Genomic DNA, 24,147 nt, shown 5'->3' on the forward strand with positions numbered 1-24,147 from the left:
GGTCGTCTTCCTGGTTCTAGTGCCTGTCCTGTGCTTTGCCCAATGCCTGCTCCCCCTCTGCCTCCCTCACCTTCGTTCTCGACTGTCACAGTGGTCTGCAAGATGCTCCTGGGAAATGCGGAAGTCCTCAAACGGCTGCTGGTACCGGGCTTCAAAGGAACCTTCGCGGGCTCGGCCGTGAAACAGCTGGCCGGAGGCCTCTGAACCCCGTTCTCGCAGGGATGTGCTACCGAAGGGACTGAGGTCACCATTCTCCTGCTTCAACAAGGGCCAGTGCACAGAAATCAGTGACCCCTCTGCCCTCGGGAGGTGTCGCCCCAGGCCAGCCACCCCTGCAGCAGCTACCTTAGCAGGAAAAATGTCGATCTTGATCAGCAGAGACGCCAACTCCAGGTCCTCACTGTAGTTGTTCTTCAAAGGCACCGCTCTGTATCCTGGGAAGGGGAACACCCAGTCCTCAGCCCAGGAGGTTTCGAGAAAGCAAGGGCCGCCACAGCTGCCCGCCCACTGGAGCACTGCCTTGGAGAAGGGGCCTCACCCGTCTTCAGGCCTTTCACTGGGAAAGTAGCCTGAGCCAAGAAGTTCTGGTCGCTAAACATGTCTTCTTCATATACCACAAAGCGCAGGAAGGCAAACTCAGGGTTGCTGATCTGGAAGTGGAAGGACTTGGGGGGCCACATTGGGTTCAGTCCATTGTCCACTGCAAAACCAAAGCAGAAGGCTTCAGTCCTACCCTGAGAGGATGGAGCAGATGGCAAGCAGGATCTTCAGTGCCTCCAGGGGGACGAGGCTGTGCCCAGAGAAGGCAGACCTACCCACAAACTCTGTCTTCTGCTTGGTGCTGTCATACTCTGCTCCAGCCACCTCAATCTCCACAAAAGGACACACGATGCCTCGGCCATTCTTTGGCAGATGCCGGGCCCCCAGCACCTGTGAGGCAAGCCACAACTCAGGCCGCGTTTGTCCTTCCTTATACCCCAAGTCCTCAGAGGGCAGACACAGGGAAATCATCTGTGAAGTGGAGGCAGTGCGCCCTCTGCTGGGCCCCACAAGCGTTGTCTGTTAAAGCCCTCTGCCTCAGGGCCCTAAGAGGTCTGGGCAGCTGCTACCCATGAAATTTATTCTAAGCTGTCCTAGCTTTAGCCAAAAATTTCATGTGAGTTGTAATGTTAGAACATGGAAATTCAAGTGAGTTTTCAGCAAAGGAAAAGTCTCAGCAGCAGCAGGACACAGAGTCCATGTTAGCTCTGTTCCTCCTGTAAGATTGGGCTCAGACCTCACCCCCACAGGACTGGGCTGGCTCCCAACGAGCAAGGAGGTAGTGAGAGCTGCTGGTCTAGCTTATTCCCACACAAAGATTTCTGGCTCAACAGTGGCCCCAGTTTCTGCCAGTCTTCTGCTAGCTAGCCTGCTAGACCCTTCTGGACAACACGCTTTCATGGTGCCCTAAAGGGACCAGTTATCCCAATCTTGCTGCCCTGTGCCACTGGAGAGCCAGTACCGGCAGGGCCTGTCGCTGACACTGCTCCCTCAAGGGACAGGCATGTCTTGTTTCAGCACAAGCACAGCCCAGCTCCAGTGTCCCTCCAACACAAGACATAGTGCTGTGCTCTCTGGCGGCTCTCTGCTCTTCCTCATTCATCCCCAGCTCAGCACAAACACCTACATCCGGGAAGCCACACTCACCTCGATGCAGATGGCACAGGGCTCCAGTCCCCGGAGACTGCTCTTGTCAAATGGATCAAAGGCCTCATCCCGCATGGTGCTGGGCTGCAGCACATAGCCACAGTGCCCGCCTGCCATGAAGAGGGCCTGGTTCATCTGCATAGGCTTATCTGCAAGAACAGGATTGGGGTTCAGTGCATGGCAACCTGGCTGCCCCCCAACACCCGCTACATCCTCCCCCAGGGATTCCTCACCTGGGGTCTGGAAGTTGAGGGCCACCAGCTGACTGCCACAGATCCACATGGGCAGAGGGTCATAATTGGAGGAGTCCAGTCTCTGGCCCTTGGGGTAGATGCGGGAGAGCTGCAGGCGATTGTACTGGAGGAACTTCTTACCTTTGGCCTTGTTCACATACTTCTCAGCCTTGGTTTCCGGGAAGGATGACATGTCCCGGTAACAAGCTCGCTCTGTGCCAATCTCTGGGTCAAACAGGAAGAATACTTACAGGGCCTGCCCAGCCACTAAACACCCTCTTGTTGCCCTGTAGAGGCACCCTGGGAAGCAAGCACACCCATCCCAGGCCCCAACCCTTACTCTCTTCATCGAAGGGAACAGGTCGGCAGTAGACGACAAGCTCAGAGAGTTCCAGAGCAATCTTCTTCCTCCGTTCCATCATCTTCCCCTCAGTGAGCTGGTGACACACAACAGGCCCTGTAGCCCTAGGCCAGAGCCCTGCCCGGGAGAAGGAAGCCCCTGCCAGCCTCCGGCACAGCCTTGCTGCAGGCGCTCTGGGCCCCTTCAGACCCCACTGTCCTCAGCCCTGAATCACCCTGCCTCTTTGCTGTCCCTGAGAACACACCTGCCCTCCAACCCCCTTGCAGGGCAGAGTCCTCACCACCACCCAGGTCCCAGTGACCTCTGGAGAACCCAGGTTGGCTGCACTCCCCAAATGCTTTGTGATCATTTACTACTGAGCCTCTTTGCTGGGCCAAAGTGCTACCTCCTGGCTCCCTGAGGCTGCTGGGCATTCAGTCCCTGGCTTGATGTCATCTGCACATGAAGGATCATCCAGATTCCCCCACGCACGATGCCTCTTTCCCTGCCCTCACTCCTGCAGGTAGCCCCACGCTTGTCTTTCTCTCCCAGTGACTCTTAGACCCTCCTCCTCGCCTGCACAGACCCAGGAATCCAGCTTTTCGGTCGCTTGTCCTTCCATGGTACATGCAACCCTGGCAAAGTACTTGGCATGCATCCCTTCTCTGCTGAGCTCCTGGGTGCATCACTAATGCGCTGGGGGAGCAGGCCCCAACAGGGGTCCCCTTACCTGTGATAGCACTTCTCAATGGAAGGGGCTTTCCTCCTCCAAACCACAGCTGGCCCCCCCTCTCTACTTGCTACCTTGCCAGCTCCTTCAGCTGTCACAGGAAAGCACCTGAATGCCAGCAACCCATGGTCTCTCACAGCGAGGCCCTGCCCAGGCTGTGGGACGTTGGTGTCATCACCAGGGCTATTTGCTCCCATTAAATCTAGCGGGCACTTCCAGATTCTTACTATAGCTGGATGTACCTCCACAGCCCTCAGCCCGTCCTCTCTACACCCTGCAGCATTTCTGGCCTGCCCTTCCTGGGCTCACACCCTCACAGGGTAGGGTTCCTGAGGCTGTCCATGCTTCTAGCCCAGGGTAGCTCTGGCCTTGCACATCCTATGCAATTGGCCACTGAGAAGACCCTCAGACACCTATGGGATCTTAACTAAGCACCTCCTGAGTAGGCCACACAATGCCCATTTCTTCTAGATCCACACCTCATACAGAAATGTGGCAAGGCTGCCCCGCCTCCTGCGAGGGGCTGGTTCTGAGAGCTGGAGGCTGTGGCCACCCACCAGACGGTTCTCACCCTAGCATCTGCAGTCTGGGCCACCTCACGGATCTTTTTCACCCAGTCCTGTAGTTCTTCCTGTGAATCAGCAGCAACATCCAGAGACCAGTGGGCCACCGAGGCCATGCTGATGGAGAACACGAAGAGCCGGTTGTTCTTGCCCTCAGGACGGATGGCTGGGAGGGAGAGGGAAGAGACTCAAGGTGGTAAGAGAAATCTACCACCGATACCCCATCCTAGGCACTAGCTCAACTGAGTTGTGTCACGTCCCTCTGTAAGGAGGGGGAACATGGTACAGACCCATTTCATAAACGGGGACACTGCAACTCAAGACCAGTCACTGCCAGGCAAGAGGAGGCCTGTGTTCCAATCCAGCTCTGCCTAATTCAGGCCGTATCCTTGGCCATGACCCCTGAGCACCTGAGTACCCCCTCCCCTGCCCAAGCTGTTACACCCCTGTGGCCCAGCCCATGGGGATGGATGCCAGCCACCACCAGAAGCTCGGCTCTCTGATGCCTGGCACAGGGTGGACATGCAAGGATCAAGTCTGGAGGTACCAAGGGGGCCTAGGACATCAAGGTGGTATCCAGAGCGTGGTAAGAGCTTGACAGGCAGCCCCTGGGGGTTTAGCCATCAGCTCCTCCTCAGCAACAGGAAGAACCACAGGGGATCGACACAAGCAGGAAGCCACACAAAGGGATGGGGGCTCACCAATCTGACAAGCTGGCACATCCAAGACCCCCCGCAGCAAGTCCCCCAGAGGACTGTTCTCATCCAGGTGCTGTGGGAAGCAAAACCCAGAGGATGGTCAGTGTGGCTGCTGTGTCCCGCCTGAGGCAATGTGTATACGTGACAATTACATCTTGGGATTAAGCCTGGGGTCAGCAAGTGCGGCACAGGTTATACTGCAGAGTCTGAGTGTGGCCGCACAGGCTGTGAAGGCATGCCTGGGACCATGACAGGTGCAGACAATCAAGGGCAGGGAATCCATCCCACAAAGCTCTTGCCTCACCTCCCTTTCAGGCTCCAGGGCTGCCGGACTGACCATCTCTTCCACGTAGTTTGAAGGGAACCATAGTTGCTTCTTTCCGCCATAGTCCCCTCGCCACCTGTGGAAGCCACAGGGAGCTGAACCCAGCACTCACCTCCAGCTCCCACATGGAGGGTATACTTTAGGGTGACCCCACCCCCAAGCCAGGCTGCTCGTGCCCACAGGAGACAGATGCTTCCCCAAAGCATGTCATCAGACATCCCCACCCCTTAGTGCCAGCCATGCCAGCCCTGCCAGAACTCTCGATCCTAGGCCCAAACTCACCAGCCTCCCTCTTGCTTTTCTACATTCTGGATGATTGCACTCTTGGTGAAAGTCAGCTCATCCTCTCTCTGCGCCTTGTAGTCAAAGAGGGCTTTGACTGCACACTGCAAAGTGAGAAGCCATGTCAGAGCCCAGCAGCTTCTCCTGACCCTGGGCCTCGCAGGCAGGTACACGTATGTTCAGCTCCTGCCACTGGCAGGAGCCCTAGACAGAGCTCTCACCACTGCCCTCTGGGGAGGCAGCCAGATATGGCCTGGGAGAGGCAGGGCCTCTGCCAAGAAACCTCCAGGGCCCACCAAAAACCTGCAAGCTCGACCCCAGGTCATTGGAAGAACCCTGAATGTGCTCCTTGATGTGAGGGGTTCTGTGGCTGCCCTGGGCACCTCCCTAAGACCTAAACAGAGTTTAGGTTAGTTGGGACTCTACATTCCTCACCTCTGAGAGAAGAGGAAGACCCTTCTGAGAACTCTGAAGAACAGGCATAGGCTCCCCCAGCCAGGGCAGAAAGGAGGAATCTCCCTGCTGGGTTCCATGAGGCCAGGGAGTGACTGGCTGGTGTGCCTCCCACCGCCCACTACTCACGGGGGAACTGGGGCCTTGCCGATTGGAAGGGTCAGTTTGACCCAGGAGACAGGAGCTAAGGAGTAGGGCGGTCCTGGGAGCACTGTGGTTGTTCACCAACCACATGTCTCTCACAACCTCTTGAGCCTCGGAAAACCACAACCACCAGTTCTCTACTAAGACCACAGATGGACCCAGAACACACAAATGCAAACCCCAGGCAGCTGGGGACCCCACCCCCAGCTTCCTGTGCCCAAAGGCCTGACCTGTACCTTAAAAGTCGGCATAGGGTTTGCCTCCACGTAAAAGCCAGGGTTCCGGCCCTCATACAAGGCCCCGTAGTCAGGCTCCTGGAAACCAATGGTACCCATTAATGTCTGACAGGCCAGACAGGAAAAGCAGCTGTATGTTCTCACTGCCCAACTCCCCATGCAGCCCTCACCAGGTCACTAAGTCTGCCCCTCTCAGTGGCACCTGGCCCACTATGGTCCCCCAACCTCAGGGAAGATAGCCAACACCACAGTCTCACCGATGCCCACCCTGACCACAAAACCTGTAGATGGGCCCCTAAAGGTCCAAATGTCAACTGCCTCTGTGGTTGGATTCTGTAGGTGGGTCCCCAGCAGGCCCCACTTACTCAGCCTTTTCTTTGCTGAGTCCAGTCACACAGAACTTTCCCCATCCTAGTATAGTCCTCCTGCCTCTCCTCTCACAACCTGAGTGCCCATGGAACCAGTGGACACAACCAGTGGACACATCACTGCAAGCTACCAAGTCCACTGATGAGGAACACTCCACTCATCTCCTGTGCTAGGTGCCTTCCTCCCATCCAAAACGTGACCTTAGTCCAGGGCCTTCACTGTTCCCTCCCCCACACCCTGTACACCAGCCTGAGATGGAATCCTTTCAACCATGCCCATGTAACCTGCTGCTCTCTGCCCTGGGACAGAACTTAAGCCAAGACTGGCTGAGTAAACTTCCCATGCCTGTGAGCACCAGGACCGCCTCACCCCAAGCCTTGGCTCACGGGATCCTTTTGCTGAGTGTTCACCACTCCCTGCTGACATGGCTTGGGTGTCACTCTCTCCAGGCCACCCCAACACTCAACTGTGGCCCCCAGTCAGACACACGGCCCACCTAGGTGGTCGCCTGGAGTCAGATTCTGAGTTTCTCCTGACACCCTTGCCATGTCCCTCCCCACCCTGACCCCTGCTCACAGCTGTGCCAATCTTCTCCAGTGCCTCCTCGTTGATGGGATAGCGGAGCTTCATCTTACGGTACAGTGGGTGCTTCTCATAGTAGCTGATGAGGTCCACAAGGCTGTCAAACTCCGAGTTCCCCAGCATCACTGTCTGGCCTTCCTGCTGGACGCGGCAATGCTTGATCTTGCCCTCAGCCCTTCAGAAGACAGGAGAGTCACCAGGGTACCCACAGCTTAGGCCCCTAGGAGAGGCCCTGCCCTGCCCTGCCTCTGGCACCCCAGGCTATGCCCTCACCGAAAGGAGATGGCATAGGAGTTGGGCTCACTCCGTTTCCGCACCAGGAAGGCTCCATCACGGGGCACGCGCATCAGCATATGCTCAGCCTGTGCCCTGGTCAGACTCGCGTGGTACCACCTGAGGGCAAGCGGAGTCAGGCCCAGCAGCTCCAGCCACATCCCCAGCCCTCCCCGCCTCCCCGCCTCCCCTTACTCTTTACTCTCGTGGGCATTGGTCTGTGGAACGGGCTCTGACAGACGCATCTCAAACTCATTGCAGCGCAGGGGAACTTGCTGGTAGTGTGTGATAAGATCATAGAGGGAATCGAAGACAAGATTGTCTGTCAAGAAGAACTTGGGGGTCCCAGCATCTTGTCTTGAGTGGATACGGCAGTGCTGGACTTTCCCATTCCGCCTGGAGGAAGACACAGAATGGGCGAAGGTGGTGAGAGACAGACCAGAATCCCAAAGCCAAGTGACACCCTGAGTGAGGCATCAAGTCTCACGCAAGGAGGGTAGTTTCCCAAGTTCAGGAGTGGTATAGCCCTACAGGAAAATGTGCATCGTGTGTGTGCACACATGCACACACAGATGAAATTCTCCACAAGAGCCTAGACCAACAGGCTCGAGGTGTTTGCTGTGGTTATCTCTGGCACTCCAAGTCTGCATGCACACACCAACTCAGCCCACACTCCTGCCCCAACAACAGATTACCAGAAAGACAACGTGTAGTCGCCCACAAAGGTCTCGCTCTCCCGAACCAGGAAGGAGCCGTCAGGGGCCCCAGTCTCGATGCAGTACTCTGTGAGCAGGCGCTCGGCGATGTGCCTCCCGTCGCGCCCTGCTCCAAGCTTTCCATGGAACCATTTCTCATTGGAGTGCAGCTCTGTGCTGCCACTGGCCTGCAAGGAGCAAGGTAAGGGCAAAAACCCTCAGTGATTCAGACTCAGTCCACTAGTCCCAAGTCCTGGACCAACCCCTTACCTCCTTGGGTTCCTCCTCATCCTCGTTGCCCTGGTCGCTGCTGGTTTCCTCAGAGTAATAGATCTTGCTGCTGGTCAGAACAAAGTAGTGGGGATACCATTCCTGAAAGAGACCAAAGGGGAAATTGTGACCCAGGGTTCTTTCATCTCCTCTGGCCCGCCATCCACAGCCCATGTGGCTCTCACATGGTTCACAGGGTCCTCCAAGTAGAGGATGCCATTCTTGATGGAGTTGCTGATGTCATTCTCAGAGTACATCACAGAGGTGGGCACCTCCTCATAAGCGCTGCCCTCAGCCAGCTTCTTGTGCTGTAGGGTACAGATCAGCTCAAGATAATGCCATTCCCAGTCCTGGCCACCTCCGTACCGAGAACCAGACCATAAGCTGGAAACCTGGTCTAGAAGAGGGGCTGCAAGTGAGGGGTTCCAGCTGCCTCCCCACCACCCACAACCCTACCTTAATGAGGATCTTCCTCTTGAGTTGGTTGGGTGAGGGCAGCCCATCGGCTGCAATGTCCACAGGCTTAGTTAGGAGTGTGTCCCCAAGCACCTTCTTAAAGTACTGGGCCATGTTCCTCTGCTGGGCAATGCTGCAGTGGTCCTCAATGGACAGGATGACTGGGTACCTGCAGGACAGGTGACCAGTACAGTGACACAGACCCTGAAATTTTGCCAAGGCTCAGTCCTTGCAGACTAAGATCCTGGCGCCACGGGCCTGAAGACCTTGTCTATGGAACAGGCAGGCCATGACCACTTCTGAGTGGAGGGGCTCTCCAGAGGGAAGCAAAAATTAATGGATAGCAATTGCTGTGGAGTCATTAGTTGGCCCAGCAGCACAAGAAATATGCCACACTGAACAGGTCATTCTGGATGAGAAGAACCTCCACATTTAGCTACTGGGGTGATTCCCCAAGGAAGATGACAAAGACAAGTGATCACAGGTTGGGCGTTAGGAATCAAGGGAAAAATGCAGTCGATGCAGACAATTGTTTAGGTGGTGAAGGGAAGAAACTGGCAGGTCAGTGTCTGAAAGACACCAGGGTTAAGATTGAGAAGAGCCAGTATGTGTTCAGCAGGTCAAACAAAAGGACCCAGAGAGTGTGTGGGCCAAGGATGCAGGAAAACAGGGAGCACTTAGGAGACCAGAGCCAGGAGAGGAGGACAGGCCAGGCGGAAGGGCAAAGATGAAAGGAGAGGGGAATGGGGGCGAGTCCCTTGGTCCCAGGAGTGAGATTTTGGCCAAGTTCACCCAGAGGTTTTCCCTCTCCACTCACTCTGAGGCCACAAAGGCATGTTCCTTGATGGTATGCAGGACATCTGAGAACTTGATCTTGGTGGTAAGGGTGTGTCCATGATAAATGACTGGCATCCCATCTGGGCCATCCCAGCAGTCCACTGGCGAGCAACATGATTACAGTCAAGGCGGCAGGCCTCCCACCTCCCCTCCCCCAGTTCCTGGCCCCCACGCACACTCAATGCAGCGGCAGCCCATCCGCAGGCAGCGAGCATAGGCTTCCAGGGAGGATTCGCTGGAGAACTGATCCCCAGTCAGGTACCTGAACAGGTGAGGAGAAGCAGGTGTGGTCAGGGGAGCCCCTCTCCCTCCTAAGAACAGGCAAGGTGGGGCTGAGGGAGCCACACTCACGTGTTGTGTGAGGATGAGATCCAGTAGTGGGAGAGAGGGTTGTTCATGGTGTCTGGACACACTGTGTCCAGCTGAGAGTTCCACACGCTGTTCTCTTTAGAGAACAGGAAGGTGACAAACTGTTGAGAACAAAGTGAAAGGGAAAACAAAAGTGAGGCCCTGCACGGCCCTGGGGTGACAGACGGGAGTGGGAGAGAGGGTGCTCAAGGCAGACAGCAGGTGTAACACGGAGGTCCCTCTGACTATGGATTCTGGTCACCCTCATCTCCTCTCCAAGTGAAGGGGAGAAGGGTGGGACTCACCTCATCCAGGAAAAAGTATGGTTCCTCAATCTCTCGCAAGGGGTCCCGGAGGAAGCTGAGCATGAACTCCTGCACCTGGAGCCGGTCGACGGCCCAGAGCTCCTGACGGGGAGGGGAAGGACGCAGGTCAAGGATGAAGTGCTGCTCAGCCTGGACCCTGCCCCAGCTCCTGCCCCACCATACCCCCTGGAACTCGAGAAGGAACTGCTGAAACTCAGGAAGGGCCACTCGGCAAAGATCTGGTCGCTCCCCCGTCCTGCAGAGAGAGAAAGGTTAAGTGCCTGGCAGCCAGATGGGCAGCACTGCTAACAGAGAGGGCCCCCTGGCTCCCACATGGCTCAGGAAGTACCTAGAGCAGAGCAGAGCAGAGCAGAGAACCCCACCTCCCTGCTCCAAAACAAACCTCACAGCACTGGCTTCCAAGAAGGGGAGGTCCATCTGCAGGAAACAGAACCTGGTCAGGTGCAAGTCCTTGGAGGCCACGCAGGACAGGGCCTCTCAGGAAGAGAGGTGGGGGCAGCAAGGGACAGACCTCAGGAGAAGAAAGGCTAGAGAAATGGCCCCCAAAAGCCCCCAAGCAGGGCAGCAGGGCTGAGGCAAGCAGGGCTGAGGATGGAGTAGAGGCAGGGCAGAGGAGGGTAGGAGAGGGCAGGGCAGGGCAGGGCAGGGCAGGGCAGAGGAGGGGAGGGCAGGGCAGGGCAGGGGAGAGGAGGGCAGGGCAGGGCAGGGCAGGTGGCTCATGCACCGTCTTCTGGGCGCTGTACATGAGGCTGCGGTACAGCTGAGCAAACTGCCCGTAGGTGATGTCCCCGCTGCGTTGCTCCAGGTCCTGCAGTCAAGAGCAGGATGGCCAGTCAGGCCCCCGGCCAAGAGGCTCCTGGCCGCCCTGGCCCCCCACTTGCAGACAGCCCCAGGAGGTCCTCACCGTCAGCCGCTCTCGGAGGAAGCGCATGTTGGGGACCCGGTAGTTGACCTGGGATAGCATGTTCTTCAGATCTTTGGCTGATATTCTGAGGAAACAGGTACACTACCCTTGGCCACCTCTCCTTTTCATGGCTCTGACTAAGCCCGCCTGGGCTGGACAGGTTATCAGTACTGTCAGGGGAACCTGAGCATGGGACTGGTTCAGAACATAAGGTGGTCCAGGGAAATCTTTTCCTTCTCTGGGCCTCAGTTTCCGCATTTGACCCAAGAGAAGGCCATGTTTCTTACAGGAAGTGGCCAGGCTCAGTAAAAACAGGACAGGCCTGAAAGGAGAAAAAAATCAAATTCCAGGCCTCCCCCCTCCCTGCAGCACTGCTAAAGGCTGCACTCCAGGCCCTCCGAGTGGTCGCTGCCCCTGCAGGGGACAATGGATGGCTCACTTGCTGGGAGTTTGCTCCCTGTAACCTGTTATCCCCAGTCCCTGTCAGGTCCCAGCACCACAAGGAGTGTGGGAGGAGGAGACAGACATACCCAGACAACCTGCCTGGGCGCTCTCCCAGAAGGGAATTCAGAGGGCCCTGTGCAGTGTGGGGAGAGGCAGGCAAGACTGCTGGAGCTGGCAACAGGACAGACGAGATGGGATGAGAAAGGCTTTTTCCCCTGAAAGGTGGAGAGAGCCCCAAAGCCTGGCAGGAAGCACCAAAACCTCTCAGGGAACTCGGCTTCTCCCAGAGGATCTTATTCACTCAACGACCCAGGAGAAAGGTGCCGTGAGGGTTCCCAGTTTCCGGAAAGATCTCAAAGGCCCGGATCACCAGCCTTTCCTGTAAGCTCTTTCAATCAGCACACCAACATTCTGCTGTTTCTCCCACCCGAAGACAGGCCTGGCTCTGCTTGCCTCTCCCTGCTCCTTCTGACACAAAACTCCAGGGACGAGTCTTGGAAGCCCCCTGCCATGTCCCCGAGCCTCACGCTGTTCTGCCGATGCAGCTCTCCCACTGTGAGAGCCAGGGGTCACCACAGCCTTCCCCCAGAACTCAATTTCTTGCCCGACCCCCACCTCGGAGTGGCTGGCTTCCTCCTTCCACACTTGCCCAAGATGATCTCAGCAGCCCCACCATGGCTTTCCACAGCATTTGCCTGATCCCAGCTTCTCCCCTAACTGCTTTCCACCCTCTTCCTACTCAGCACCTCTGCCTGGACATCAGAAAACTGAACACACCCCACACCGAATCCCTGAGGTTTTCCCCTACTCGTGCTCCACCCACAGAATTCCCAACACTGTTTTCTAGCCCTCAAGCCAAAAGTGCACTGTTAACCCTTGACGCCATTCTCTCATACCCTAAAACCAATCTGCGAGGAAAATCTTTATGGCTCTATCTTTGAACCACAATACAGCCAAATTCACCCACTTCCTGCCATCACCACCCGGATCCCAGCCTGCTCATCTTTCCCTGGAGAAGCTCCCACCCGATAGCGCAGAGCACACCCCTCTCCTCAGAGCCTCCCTTGGCTTCCTGTGTCCTTCAGGACAGAGGACTTGACCTGTGCCAGAGCCCCCTGCCCTCCTCTGTCCCACTTCCAGCGGGCTTTCGGGGCCCTGACTCTCCAGGCAGCTGCTCAGAGGCAATGGCTATTGCTCCGCTGCCCCGTTCACAGTACATACCGATCCTCACGATTCCGATCCACTGAATAGAACTGCTTCCGAAGCCACCTGGAGGGAGAGAAGGCCAGGGTGACGACCACTTCTCTACCTAGGGCCAGGCCTGGGAAGGAGAGGAGTATGCCGTGTGTGGGCATCCAAAGGTTGCAGTCTGTCCTGCGCCGAGGCCCCCGGCCCTAACCTTGTCAGGATTCTCACCTCTCAATCTGCAGTGGTGTCGCCGCCTGCAACGTGTCCTCCATCAGCCAAGTTAAGCCCTTGATCCACATATTCACTTCATCTTCAGACGTTGCTATAAGCAAGACAGAACAGCTGAACAGAGGGCACATCTGGCACAGGGCCAGGGACCACAGGTGCCCTTCTTAACCACCCCTCCTCCTCCAGCCCTCTGATCCCCACCTTGCAAGCTCAGGGTCTTCAGGCGGAATTCCATCCCATAGAGGATGACAAAGCAGTGCGACTGGTCTGGTCGAAAAGCAGGGTCCTCTTGATAGCGATCAAAGTCCCGTGAGGTCTTGCCCGGACGGATCTCCTTGATTTCACGAATATCAACTAGGAAAGTAGTGAGGAGGCCAACGTCAGGCTGGAATCGCCCAGGGTCACCACCAAGGGCAGCCCAGCATCCTCACTTTCTAGCATATTCTCCCTCAGAGAAAGCATTACAAAGACACTGTCCTGTTCTCACCTTCCAGGCATAGAGCCAAGAGCGCTCAGTCACCCTAGGTGAGAAGAGACAGCTGGGCTGAGTCCAAGCACAGTCCTTGGCTAAGGACCGGCAGGTCAGAGCAGGCCACCTGGGGGATAAGGAGCGCTCTGTGGAGACCTCCCCCATCTGTGTTCTCTCACCGGGAGTGCAGGCTGGACTCCAGAGGAGCAACAGAACCAGAGCTGTTCTGTGAGGATCACTTCCTGACACACAGCACACCCCACCAGGGGCAGGGCTGGAATGGACAAGTCCACATGGGTCTCAGGATCCAGGGAGAAAGCAGGTCCAGGCTCAGGGAAGTACACTCGAGATGCCCCACCCCCGAAAAGCAGCCTCACACAATATCAGCAAGAGGCTTAACCATTTCCTAGGCAACATTGTTCAAAAGTGCGGCATTAGTCCTGGGCTCACACTTCCCTATCAGCTAGCAAGGGGCACTCCTTGCCGCCCCTGCACTCCCCCAGCCCCAGGCAGCATACCACCTGTCATACCACAACCACTAAGTGGAGAGAGAACCAGAGATAATGCCAAGGAACTAATTTATTCAGTCTCAGTTTTACTGTCTTCTGTAATGCAAAGTGCTTGAATGAATTTCTTTAGAAGGCTTGGTGGTAGGGGAACACAGGTGTGACCTCCAGGGTGAGACCAGCAGGACCAGAACCTGACGCTAACTCAGGCCCACAGTGGGATCTCAGCAGAGGCATAGCGCTTCTGCCATGCCACCACCCGCCCCTCCCCCAGCCACATGTGTGGCAAGAGCCTCAGGAAATGCTGGTGAGCTCAGTCACCATAGCTAGAAGCACCAGCACTGTATGTGGCCCGGGACTCAGTGTTGGAACACCTGCAGAAACCCAACACTGAGGAGGGCTGGCTGGGACCCTAGAAAAGACAGCAGACAGCACAGAACAGGAGGATCATTTAGGGATGATGCCTGGCTTGGCCAACAGACATCACCCTTGGGCACTGCCTCAGCTCTGGGGCCTCTTTTGATGCTGTTAACTCAGATGAGTCGGGAAGATGTGGAACACTAGTTGGCCAGTCCCAATCCCAGCAGTTCTCTCAGGTCAAACCTTACCCCAGCCTGTGTCAACTGACCTGTGGGTCCAAACCTCCTAGGCTCTTTACCCTCCTGTGCTGTTCCTCTAGCCTCAGTTGCACAGGCTTTGTCTATCCCAACTGGAACACTGGGCAGGGCAGATCCCTTGCCATGGCATTCCTGGTGCTACTTGGGCCCAATCTGCATCCCCTGAGCATCCAGCCTACTTCCACCACCTGTTGCTGAGAACCCCCTTTCCTGCCCCTTAATTCTCACTAACCAGCCATCCTCCTCATGAAACATTGTTCATATTCCTCCAGACTCTTCCCACCTCCCCAAACTGCCCGATGCCAACTTCAAGAGAACATGCCCTTTTCTGCCCTTTATGGTTCTTTCTGATGGTGGCTCCCCAGTGTTCACCCTCTCATCTTCTCTGCTTCATCCATACTAAGCCAGACCTAGGGCAACGACAAACATGGCCTTCCTGTCCCCATTTCACCCTGGTCCCTGGCCTAAGAATGCCTATCGGGGCATTCTCTCCCCTCAAAGAGCCAACCGAGAAGCTCCTTTGTGTAGTAAACCCATTCTTGATGACAACTACATGAGTGCATGCTCCTCACTTCTCCCAGGCCGGACAGGTCATCTCCAGTGGTTGCTGAATGATCCAATGAACAAATGAAAAGAGCAAGTACATCAGTATGGGAAGGGACAATGAAATGAGATGGGGTAAAAACGACACATTATGGGGCTGGAGTGATGGCTCAACAGGTTAATCATCTTCCAGCACGTGCTGACATCCCATATGGGTGCAGGTTCTTGTCCCAGATGCTCCACTTCCCATCCAGCTTCCTGCTTATGGTCTGGGAAAGCAGTGGAGGATGACCCAAGGCCTTGGGACCCTGCAAGCATGTAGCAGACCCAGAAGAAGCTCCTGGCTCCTGGCTTCAGATCTAGCCACTGTGGCCATTTGGGGAGTGAGGCAACAGATGGAAGAACTTTCTCTGTCTCTCCTTTTCTCTGTAAATCTGCCTTTCCGGGGCCCGGCGGCGTGGCCTAGCGGCTTAAGTCCTCGCCTTGAACGCCCCAGGATCCCATATGGGTGCCAGTTCTAATCCCGGCAGCTCCACTTCCCATCCAGCTCCCTGCCTGTGGCCTGGGAAAGCAGTCGAGGACGGCCCAATGCATTGGGACCCTGCACCCACGTGGGAGACCTGCAAGAGGTTCCTGGTTCCCGGCTTCGGATCGGCACAGCACCGGCCATTGCGGCTCACTTGGGGAGTGAAACATCGGATGGAAGATCTTCCTCTCTTTCTCTCCTCCTCTCTGTATATCTGACTTTGTAATAAAAATAAATAAATCTTAAAAAAAAATCTGCCTTTCCAATAAAAGACACATTATGCTGTGGTAGAAAGAAGGGGGGCAAATTGGGTCATAGAGACCAGCCCAAGAACACAGTTCCAGGAGTGGAAGGAAGAGCTTCCATCAAGGGAAATGCCCAGATCAAAAACTGCAGAATCACAAACTCTGTCCTTTGCAACAGAAACCAGCATGCTTCCGGTGCAGGCTACTGTTACCCCCTCCTACACCTTTTCATGAAGGCGTGTGCGTGCGCACACATACGCAGCAACGCATACAAGCCAGGGCCTGTGTGGCCCAGAGCAGGAGCCCTTCCTCTCAGCTGCCTGCCAGGCATTAGAAGTAATCCAGTGATGTGGGTGCCACTTGGCAGGCAGCTGGACAGCCAGTCCAGGGTCAACTGCTAAGCACATCTGCACAAGCCAGCCATAGTCCCAGGCTGAACTTTCAGCCCGCGCTGTGCGCATTTCCACTGAGACCTGCCTAAGGAGGAACCAGATAGGCACAGCAGAGCTTGAGGCCAACCACTCGATGGTCCCAAGCTCACACACCTGCCAGATCTGGTCCCTTGTACTTCCTCCTGTAGGGAGGCATGGGCCTAGTCCTGTTGTCCTCCAACCCCGTTAAGCCAACGAGGATCTGGCAAAGGTTGAGCTACTCTTACTAGATTCTCGAAAGCCACATCCTGTGCTACTTCCCGCCCCCACAGAAATGCATCCCAAGCACTTTGGGAGCTGCGAAGCCAGGCAGTTCTCAGGGCTGGCTGAGAACCTGTCTCATCTGAAGAGCAGCTCCCCACTCCCAGGACAGCAGGCAGTGCTGTCAGCGGGTCAACTGAATGGCAGCAGTCCGTCTAAAGCTGGGGAAAGGAGATAATGCCCACTGAGGAAATATCTATGTATCTAGCTCTTCTGAGGGCAGGGCTTCCTTCTGCTCCCTAGCCCATCAGGCCAAGCTGCAGGACTGCCGTCAGCTCTCCTGCTGTCCAGTGCAGGCCAGACAACTACCTCATTCAACCACGGTAAGGATGTGAAAAGGAACAGTATTCCCGAAGCCCAAACAGGTTCCAGGACAGCAAGAATCCTAGCAAAGACAAAGAGGATAGCAACAGTGGATGCTAACCCTCTTCAGGGCTCCTCAGAGTAGTCTGATAGCCAATAATCCCATCCCAGGAGGCCGAATTACAAGAGTGCTTGAAAGAAGTAGGGGAACCCAGCCATCAAATCTAAGGCCCTAAATCAGATCTAAGTATCTTCTTGGTGGGAAATTATGTAAACTGTATCCCCGCCCTCAACAAAGCTCCTTACCCAATAGCCCAATAGGTTACGGTCAGGGTCAGGGTTAGGTCCCCCAAGTTTACTGGCCCATCAATCACCCAACAGCTAAGAAGGGTGTGAAGTACATGGGCAAAGGTCTTAGCAGGTGGGCAAGAAGCACAGCCCCATCTCAGAATCTCATTTTCTTCATCTGCAAAATGGGCTCGCTATTTTCCCCACTCCTTTGTTGGGCTACAGTGAGATGCCAGACAAGAATGAGACACAAAAGCGATTTTATCAGAAAGGACCAAGATGACATATGCAACAGTGTGTCTCCAAAATAAGATGGCCATGAAAACCACAATAAAAACAGAAGGAAATGACACATTCCACACGTTTCTGGACTGAATTACACCTTCTCCGAAAGGTTTTATGAGAGGGCTTTCCCTTCATAAAGTGCAATGGTTGATTGCTGTCAGTTATAGTAAAAGCTATCCACTTAAAAATGCATTTATAAAAGAATTGTTGTAATTTTTAAAAATTACAACCCATGATAAATATGAAAAATCTTTTAAGTTCCAAAGAGCTTGAAAGAGGTAAGTGAATATTATCTGACCAGATCCTTTCCTTCCTAGGGGTTTTTACTGTGGGCTATGGGCTGTGGACCCAGACCTCCTCAGCCCACTGGTGCTGCAGGAAGGCAGGGGAAGCCCAGCCCTCACAAAGGTCCAAGTCCAGCGGGTGGGCAGCGTTGGCAGGCACTGTATTGCAGGTCTCCTTTCATGGGCACCCAGACACATAAGGGGTTCTGCACCTGTCAGGACTACACAGTTCTACAGGGCCTTCATAGCTCTGAAAGAAAAGGCTCGAGGGCCCACGTCTCCTAGAGGACCTGCCACTCTCACTTAGGCCCCACCTGGTCGAGTCCAGTGGCTCACTGTCACTCCCTCTTGTCCATCAGCATGTCACACCTGCTGGTACCTCCAGTGTCTAAGCCACTGACCCATCAGCTCCCTCAGTGAAGACACCAAATTTGACTCTTCTCTCTGTCTCTGTCAATCAAACACAAACACAGGAACCAGAGAGGACTTAAAAGGTTTAAAAGGCTGTAGGCTATGTCATAGATTATGACCCCAGCATCCTTATCAGAATGCTGGTTGAGTCCCAGCTACTCTGTTTTCAAACTTACTTCTCGCTAAAGCACTTGGGAAGGTAGAAGAAGAGTATTGAGTACTTGGACCCTGGCCACCCATGTGGGGGACCAGGGTGGAGTTCCTAGCACCTGGCTTGGGCCTGTTCTAGCAGATCTGGCTGCTACAGATTAGGGGAATGAACCAGCAAATGCAAGATCACACAGACACACACCATTAATCCCTCTGCTTTTTCAAATGAATAAATAAATGTTTAAAAACAAACAAAACAGTGTTCACAGAGCACTTAGAGCTAATTCTCTAAGAAGGCACAAAAGGCTACAGATGTTCAAAGATGTTATCAGGGATGACTTCCTGGAAGAGGTGGTGCAGTAGGGCCACAAAAGCTGAGTAACCACCACAAAGACACAAATGCAGTTGTTGATGGGCTGACTATGAGGACAGAAAAAGGATCATATTTGGAGGAGAATGTAACCCCTGAGGAAAGCACTAGCAAGTTCCCACAAAAAGGTTTCTGTAACCATTGGGAACCATGAAATGCTAATAAGACCTTGGGAGAAAAAAAACAAACAAAAAACCCAACACAGAACTATAAGAGAAGCAGGGCTTCCTAAGCACCCACACCTTCCTGGGTTAAGATTTGGAGGCAAAAAGACCTTTGATCCATCACCCTCAGACCAATGGGCCTTCCTTCCTAATGTGCCACTTCCCAGGCAAAGGCAACTATGGAGCTAGGGCATGGGGGAGGATGAGGGGAGCTGAGATGGACATGGGCAATTCCAAGAGGAAGCAACAGCTAACTGGCACTTTCCTGGACCATTCTCGGCCCCATATCTCTGCTACTCTTTCCCCACTTTCCTTTATAAGTCCCTGTCGGGGGGCAGGAAAGGCAGGCAAGGCACTGCAGGTCGCCCTTCACAGGGAACCAGACATACATGGCACTCTGCACCAGTCAGGAATATGCAGTTGATAGGGCTTTCATAGCTCTGAAAGCAAAGGATGGAGGGACCAAAGAGAAGACAAAGGACCTGGACACAAGCGGGAAAGGAACCTGATGTAGTCATGGCCAGGTCAAGGGACAGCCACAGGTTCCAAGGCTTCCTGCGCACTGCGCCTCTAGCAAGAACGAAAGGACCTCTCTCTCCCATGCCTCCCTCCAGCTTGAAGACAGAACATTTTCCTTTCTGTCTCCCAACAGAAACACAATCAAGAACCTAATGGGAGGTTTCTCTGCCCACATCCCAGTTCCTACAGACAAGAACCTAACTTCAGCAATTTGCAAGGCCTCATGGCCAATGGAAAGCAATCTGTGGCTTATACTCCTTCTTTCCCATTTCTGCATGGCAGCAGTCTTCACACCAGACCAGCAGCAGGAGACAGGATCGCACAGAGGGAACCCAGGTTACACCAGGAGTCCAAGTTAACCCACAAGAGAAGAGCTCAGAGTCTGCTCCCCAAAACATCTGGCCACGAGCAGCTGGACCTGACCTGTCACCTGGACCTCTCCCATCATGGTCAACAGGGGGAGTCCATTTAGACAGCAGGATGGAATTCCATGGGATCCCCCTACACAGGACCTTGTACTGCCACAAACAAGTCACTTCAGGTCCCAGCTGTACAAGATCTTGGACAATACACAAATCACCTACATGATAAATTCTAGACAAATCTTCTCTTTGGAACAATGAGCAAACAGGGGGTCTAAATGGGCTTGTAATGGTGCCCTCTGCAGGGTCCCACAACAGCTGTCACCCCTGATACTGGGCATGCAAGAGAAAACGTGGAGCAGCCACAGTGAGCAAGCCTTCCCACCATCCAGACAGGCAGATGTCCTCTTGCTAGGACCTGTAGGAACATGGCAAGGCCCCAAAGGAAGGAAGGAAGAGGAGGCCCCACCCAGAGAACTCAAAGCTGGAAGAGAGCCCAGCAGTCACCTGTTAGTTTTATTCTCTCATTCTATCATCTGATCATTTATTAGGCTTCTATCTACTGCATGCCTGGCCCCGGGCTGGGTCCTGGGGAAACATATGGGGAAGCAGATAACTGTGAGGTCAGCAAATAGAGGGGGCCGTGGGGAGGTGGTCTGTGGTGCTGAGAGTGTAGAGGGGAAGCCTCACAAGCTCTGCCAAAGTCCGGGCTCAGTGCTAATCTGCACACGCTGCACAAAGGGGTCATGGAGGCCAACATGAGAGTCTGACGCACCAAGAAAAGAACATGTTACAGCATCATGGTTGACATATTAAGGAAGCTGCAGTCGAGAAAGGTGCCTTTCCCCAACTTTGCTGCCCAAGCCAAGAAGACTCCCAGTGGGTCAGCCTCCAGGTCACATGGCTATAGGAGACACTGGAGCACCCGGGGCTGGGTCCCCCAGGACTGTCTAAATTTCAAAAGGCCCATCAAAGATGCCCCCTGTAGGATATTTGGGTCCCTTTTAGAACCAGAGCTCTGGACAGAAGTCACTTTTACGACCCTCGTTCCTGATCATGTCTCCCTCTCACATGCAGCTCTGCCCCCCCTTCTCCCCTGACAACCTTGGCTGGCTTCCCTGCCTCTTTATCTGCTATGGATCTAGGCCCCATTAAGTAAGTCCCTTAGACAAGACTCAGGCCAAGGTGTCCTCTCTGGTGCCCGGCCTTCTGCCTAATCAATGACAGCCATGCCCACAGCTTTAATGGCCTCTGGAAAAGCTCACTGGAAAGTAGCAAACACACATTTCTAGCCTAATCCTAGCCACTAAGCTTCAGAACCCTTAAATCAACTGGGTACTTGCTGTTCATATCTATTCATCATTCAAAACACTTCAAAATCAAACACTGTCTTCTCTCATCATTGCTTCCTGCAATGCCTCTTAGGTTAGCTAACAGAATCTCTATTCAAAAAGATGAATAAACCATGAATTTCTAAATCATCCTTACCGTTTCCTGTTTTGCCATTACTACTTTCCCAAATCCAATTACCAAAAAGGTCCTGATGTCTTTACCATTCACAATTAACCATGTTTATTAGGGACCTCTATGAAGGCATTCTGCTAAGCTACAAATTGGAATACAAATATGTCATGGAGCTTGAATGTGGTGGAAAGAATCAGACATGCACATCCTGCTAGACAGATTCCGTAAAATGGAAGTCCGTGGACAAATACTGCGAGAAGTTGAGATAAACAGACGATGAAGCAGTGAACTGCTGGCTGGCAAGGGAGGGCATCTGGCATCCTGCCACTCATTTCTTACATGTGCACTTTGCTCAGGCACAGCTCCTGACAAGACTGCCTCATGTCATCCTTACACCACGAACTAGGTAGTAGCAGTCCCATTTCCCAAGGGACAAAAGTGAGCACAGGCTGGATAATTAATGCACTCAAAATGACAGTGGAGAAGTCAGTGCTGTGGCATAGCAGCACTGGGATCCCATAGAGGTGCCGGTTTGAGTTCTAGCTGCTCCACTTCCAATCTAGCTCCCTACTAACACGCCTAGGAAAGCAGCTAAGATGGCCCAAGTGTTTGGGCTCTTGCACCCACATGAAGACCTGAAAGAAGCTCCTGGTGCCTGGCTTCAGCATGGCACAGTCCCAAGATGTTGCAGCCATTTGGAGAGTGAACCAGTGAATGGAAGACATCTCTGTAGTTCTTTCAAATAAATGAAAGCTTTTTTTTTTAAGGCAATGGATTAAGTGCCAAAGCCATTATCTCAAAGCCAAGGCTGTGTCCTAGGCCTGTCCCCTGGACTGCTTTGGGTCCTGCTGGAAGTAGCCAAGTACAGCCAAGAGACAGAGGGCAGAGTGGGACAGATTCCAGGCCGCATCCCGCCTGCACTGCTGCTTCACCCCATTCATCACAATGGTCATTTGCACAGGGATTTTTAAGGCCATCTTGTTCACTAGAGGGCAAACCACCTGAAGGCATGAACCATGTCTGTCATCTTGGATGCACCGTGTCTCATAGGAACATAGTTAAGTATGTGGAGAGAGAAAAATATGATGTAGCTGATGGTGCCCAGCCTTGTTCTCACTAGCTAGCGAGGCTCCAACAAGCCAGGACTCTTGCTACACTGTCCCTGCAGAGCCTTCCCTCAAGGCAGAGGAAATGGAATGGGTTAGGGAAAAAAGAAGAAAAAGACAAGGTCTCCCTCCCACAAGGAAATAACAGGGACCTGGGACGGAGTGTCAGAAAGATAAGGGGTAACATGGTGAGAAAGACGGGAGAAGGGTGTCCCATGGGCCCAAAGCCCTTCTCCTCTCCGGCTGCTGTTACTGCCACCTCTGGCAAGTTCTTCAACTCCCAATACACAGACACTCTAATTGCCCAACCACAGTCATCAGATCTAAGGCCCGCTCACCCCTTTACCTGCTTCTGCAGGGCCCACTGTGCTCTCCCTTCTCAGGCCCCTCAGGTTTAGCCTGCAGCACTTTGGGCACCTCTGTCTCCTGCCAGTCCTGGGTTTTCATGTTTTTGGTGTGTATGTGTGTGCAAGTGCACACACTTCCATATTCCAGAGTGCAAACTTCCCAGGATGAAAGATTGGGTCACCTCCTTTTCTGGCTTCCTAATTCCGTCCTCCTTTGTGCCGACCTTCTGTAAAGAAGGCCCCACCCCATTTACTCTGCATCCTGAGTATTGCTGAAGCCAGGGCCACCAGCCAATACCGGGAAGGGCCAGGGCCGGAAGGAAGCAGCAGAGCCCATACACAAAGCCTACATGTGCGCTATAAAAAGGAGCCCCTCCCCGTTTCCTCCAGGATGGGCGTGGCTCCTAGGAGGTGAGGAGTGGGGAGAGTTAGTACTTGTCTCTGGCACAGAGCCATTACAGCCTCTAAAAGCAAGCCAAGCACCACCTCAAAAGACTAGTCTTGCGAGGGGAGGGTGAGAGAACATTCAAGCTAAACTAGAATGCAAGTAGATGAGTCCCTCTGAGCTCCTCCCCACCAAAGCCACCAACTCCACTGTCCCCACTGCTTCTTCCCCCAGCGGGAGTAGTCACTGCCTTCTCTCTCTGCTCTTACTCTTGGGAGGCCTCTGTGCATCTGGACTTCCGACTCGATCTGGAGGCTCCAGCATAGCCAGAAACAGCACTCTGGGGAGAAGGCGTGAGGAGAGGCAGAGACGTTCTCCAGAGGGTCATGGCAGGATATTACAGCCACGACAGAAAAGGCTCAGGGCCAGCTCAAACCAGGGCACGGATTTAGGGCTGAGGCAGGGAAATGACAACCAAGCCAGGGCTGCACCCATTCCGTCACAACAGCACTCACTCCTGCCACACCCATCCCCCTTTCACAGAAAGTAATCTCCCAATCTCCCCTCTGCAGCCCAAGCTGCACAGCTTATCTGGGCCCTGCGCAGAGCCACTGTGGGCACTGGGCAGGAACAGTGGTGTGGCACAAGATGCACACGGGGGCCATGGACCTTTGCTGTCTAGGGGCAGGTGTTCATACTCCCTCCTCTCCTGACGATAAGGTCTCTTGCTAGTTTCCTTCGTGGCCCTTGCCACATGCAGTTACTGTTTTTTTTTTCATTATTAGATGACACAGTGGTTGGCACAGCTACTAGCAAATGCCAGAGTCTAATGCCAGGGAGGCATCTCACTTGTTTCGGTGAGCCACTAGGCCCTAGGAAGCTGGTTTGTTTTTTTGGGTTTTGTTTTCACTTTTGAGAGAGACAGAGTGCACTTATCTACTGGTTTGTTCTCCCAAATGCCCACAACTGGTTAGGCCTGAACCAGGCCACAGTTGGGAGCCAAGAACCCAATCCAGGTCTCCAACGTAGGTGACAGAGACCCAAACATTACTTGCTGCCTCCCAAAAGCTGAAACAGAAATAGAGCCAGTACTTGAATCCATCACTCAGTGAGAGATGCAGGTACCCACATCCCAACTACACCACCCAACCCTGGTTTTGTTGTTTTTAAGGAAAAGAGTGGCTTTTGGTGAGATGGAAAGTGAACCAGGCTGAAGATTTCCCACCAGCCTGAGTAAGCCAGAAGCTTCAGCAACCCTGTCCATCTTAGTGCGCCTGACACACCATCTGAGCCCATCATGAATCTGGGAGCACTAGAAAGGAAGCGTGCGTGAGTCTATCATGAGGGATCCTGGAAGAGCTCAGCTTGCAGCATTCGGGGCACAGAGTCCCAGTTTCCCAAAAATCTCCTGCAGAGGGTTAACAGAACTGTCACCAAGTACTGGTAAGAGCATACCAAGAGGAGACAGCTTCTCTGACCACCCCACCCTCCATCAGTCAGC

At 54.0% G+C, this 24,147-nt stretch overlaps 1 protein-coding gene and 1 long non-coding RNA gene across 4 annotated transcripts in view; one reads left to right on the forward strand and one right to left on the reverse strand.

Annotated features, from left to right (window-relative positions):
* PLCG1 (phospholipase C gamma 1) overlaps positions 1 to 24,147 on the reverse strand; it is a 32,421-nt gene that overhangs the window by 1,261 nt on the left and 7,013 nt on the right. Inside the window, exons 1-31 of one of the 3 annotated variants that reach the window (XM_058679222.1) lie at positions 22,261 to 22,377; positions 12,812 to 12,964; positions 12,611 to 12,704; positions 12,416 to 12,463; positions 10,751 to 10,835; positions 10,571 to 10,654; positions 10,229 to 10,263; positions 10,009 to 10,081; positions 9,826 to 9,927; positions 9,524 to 9,642; positions 9,349 to 9,434; positions 9,153 to 9,273; positions 8,336 to 8,504; positions 8,065 to 8,187; positions 7,880 to 7,981; positions 7,610 to 7,797; positions 7,110 to 7,310; positions 6,915 to 7,034; positions 6,636 to 6,816; positions 5,691 to 5,768; positions 4,858 to 4,961; positions 4,555 to 4,651; positions 4,254 to 4,323; positions 3,561 to 3,718; positions 2,260 to 2,356; positions 1,920 to 2,144; positions 1,687 to 1,835; positions 816 to 930; positions 539 to 700; positions 346 to 434; positions 71 to 258 (exon numbers count right to left, since the gene is read on the reverse strand). In XM_058679222.1, the coding sequence (XP_058535205.1) occupies positions 71 to 258; positions 346 to 434; positions 539 to 700; positions 816 to 930; positions 1,687 to 1,835; positions 1,920 to 2,144; positions 2,260 to 2,356; positions 3,561 to 3,718; positions 4,254 to 4,323; positions 4,555 to 4,651; positions 4,858 to 4,961; positions 5,691 to 5,768; positions 6,636 to 6,816; positions 6,915 to 7,034; positions 7,110 to 7,310; positions 7,610 to 7,797; positions 7,880 to 7,981; positions 8,065 to 8,187; positions 8,336 to 8,504; positions 9,153 to 9,273; positions 9,349 to 9,434; positions 9,524 to 9,642; positions 9,826 to 9,927; positions 10,009 to 10,081; positions 10,229 to 10,263; positions 10,571 to 10,654; positions 10,751 to 10,835; positions 12,416 to 12,463; positions 12,611 to 12,704; positions 12,812 to 12,845 (3,497 nt within the window). In that variant the 5' untranslated portion in view covers positions 12,846 to 12,964; positions 22,261 to 22,377. Of the gene's footprint in view, positions 1 to 70; positions 259 to 345; positions 435 to 538; positions 701 to 815; positions 931 to 1,686; positions 1,836 to 1,919; positions 2,145 to 2,259; positions 2,357 to 3,560; positions 3,719 to 4,253; positions 4,324 to 4,554; positions 4,652 to 4,857; positions 4,962 to 5,690; positions 5,769 to 6,635; positions 6,817 to 6,914; positions 7,035 to 7,109; positions 7,311 to 7,609; positions 7,798 to 7,879; positions 7,982 to 8,064; positions 8,188 to 8,335; positions 8,505 to 9,152; positions 9,274 to 9,348; positions 9,435 to 9,523; positions 9,643 to 9,825; positions 9,928 to 10,008; positions 10,082 to 10,228; positions 10,264 to 10,570; positions 10,655 to 10,750; positions 10,836 to 12,415; positions 12,464 to 12,610; positions 12,705 to 12,811; positions 12,965 to 22,260; positions 22,378 to 24,147 lie in introns of those variants that run through there. The other 2 variants (XM_004585810.3, XM_058679221.1) reach the window with 2 other exon arrangements.
* Positions 10,041 to 10,660, forward strand: LOC131482946 (uncharacterized). Its single transcript, XR_009247411.1, has 3 exons — positions 10,041 to 10,170; positions 10,201 to 10,442; positions 10,528 to 10,660. It is a non-coding gene; the product is annotated as an uncharacterized LOC131482946 (long non-coding RNA).

Source organism: Ochotona princeps, chromosome 22 (genome assembly GCF_030435755.1).
Source record: "Ochotona princeps isolate mOchPri1 chromosome 22, mOchPri1.hap1, whole genome shotgun sequence".
NCBI classification, from domain to species: domain Eukaryota; kingdom Metazoa; phylum Chordata; class Mammalia; order Lagomorpha; family Ochotonidae; genus Ochotona; species Ochotona princeps.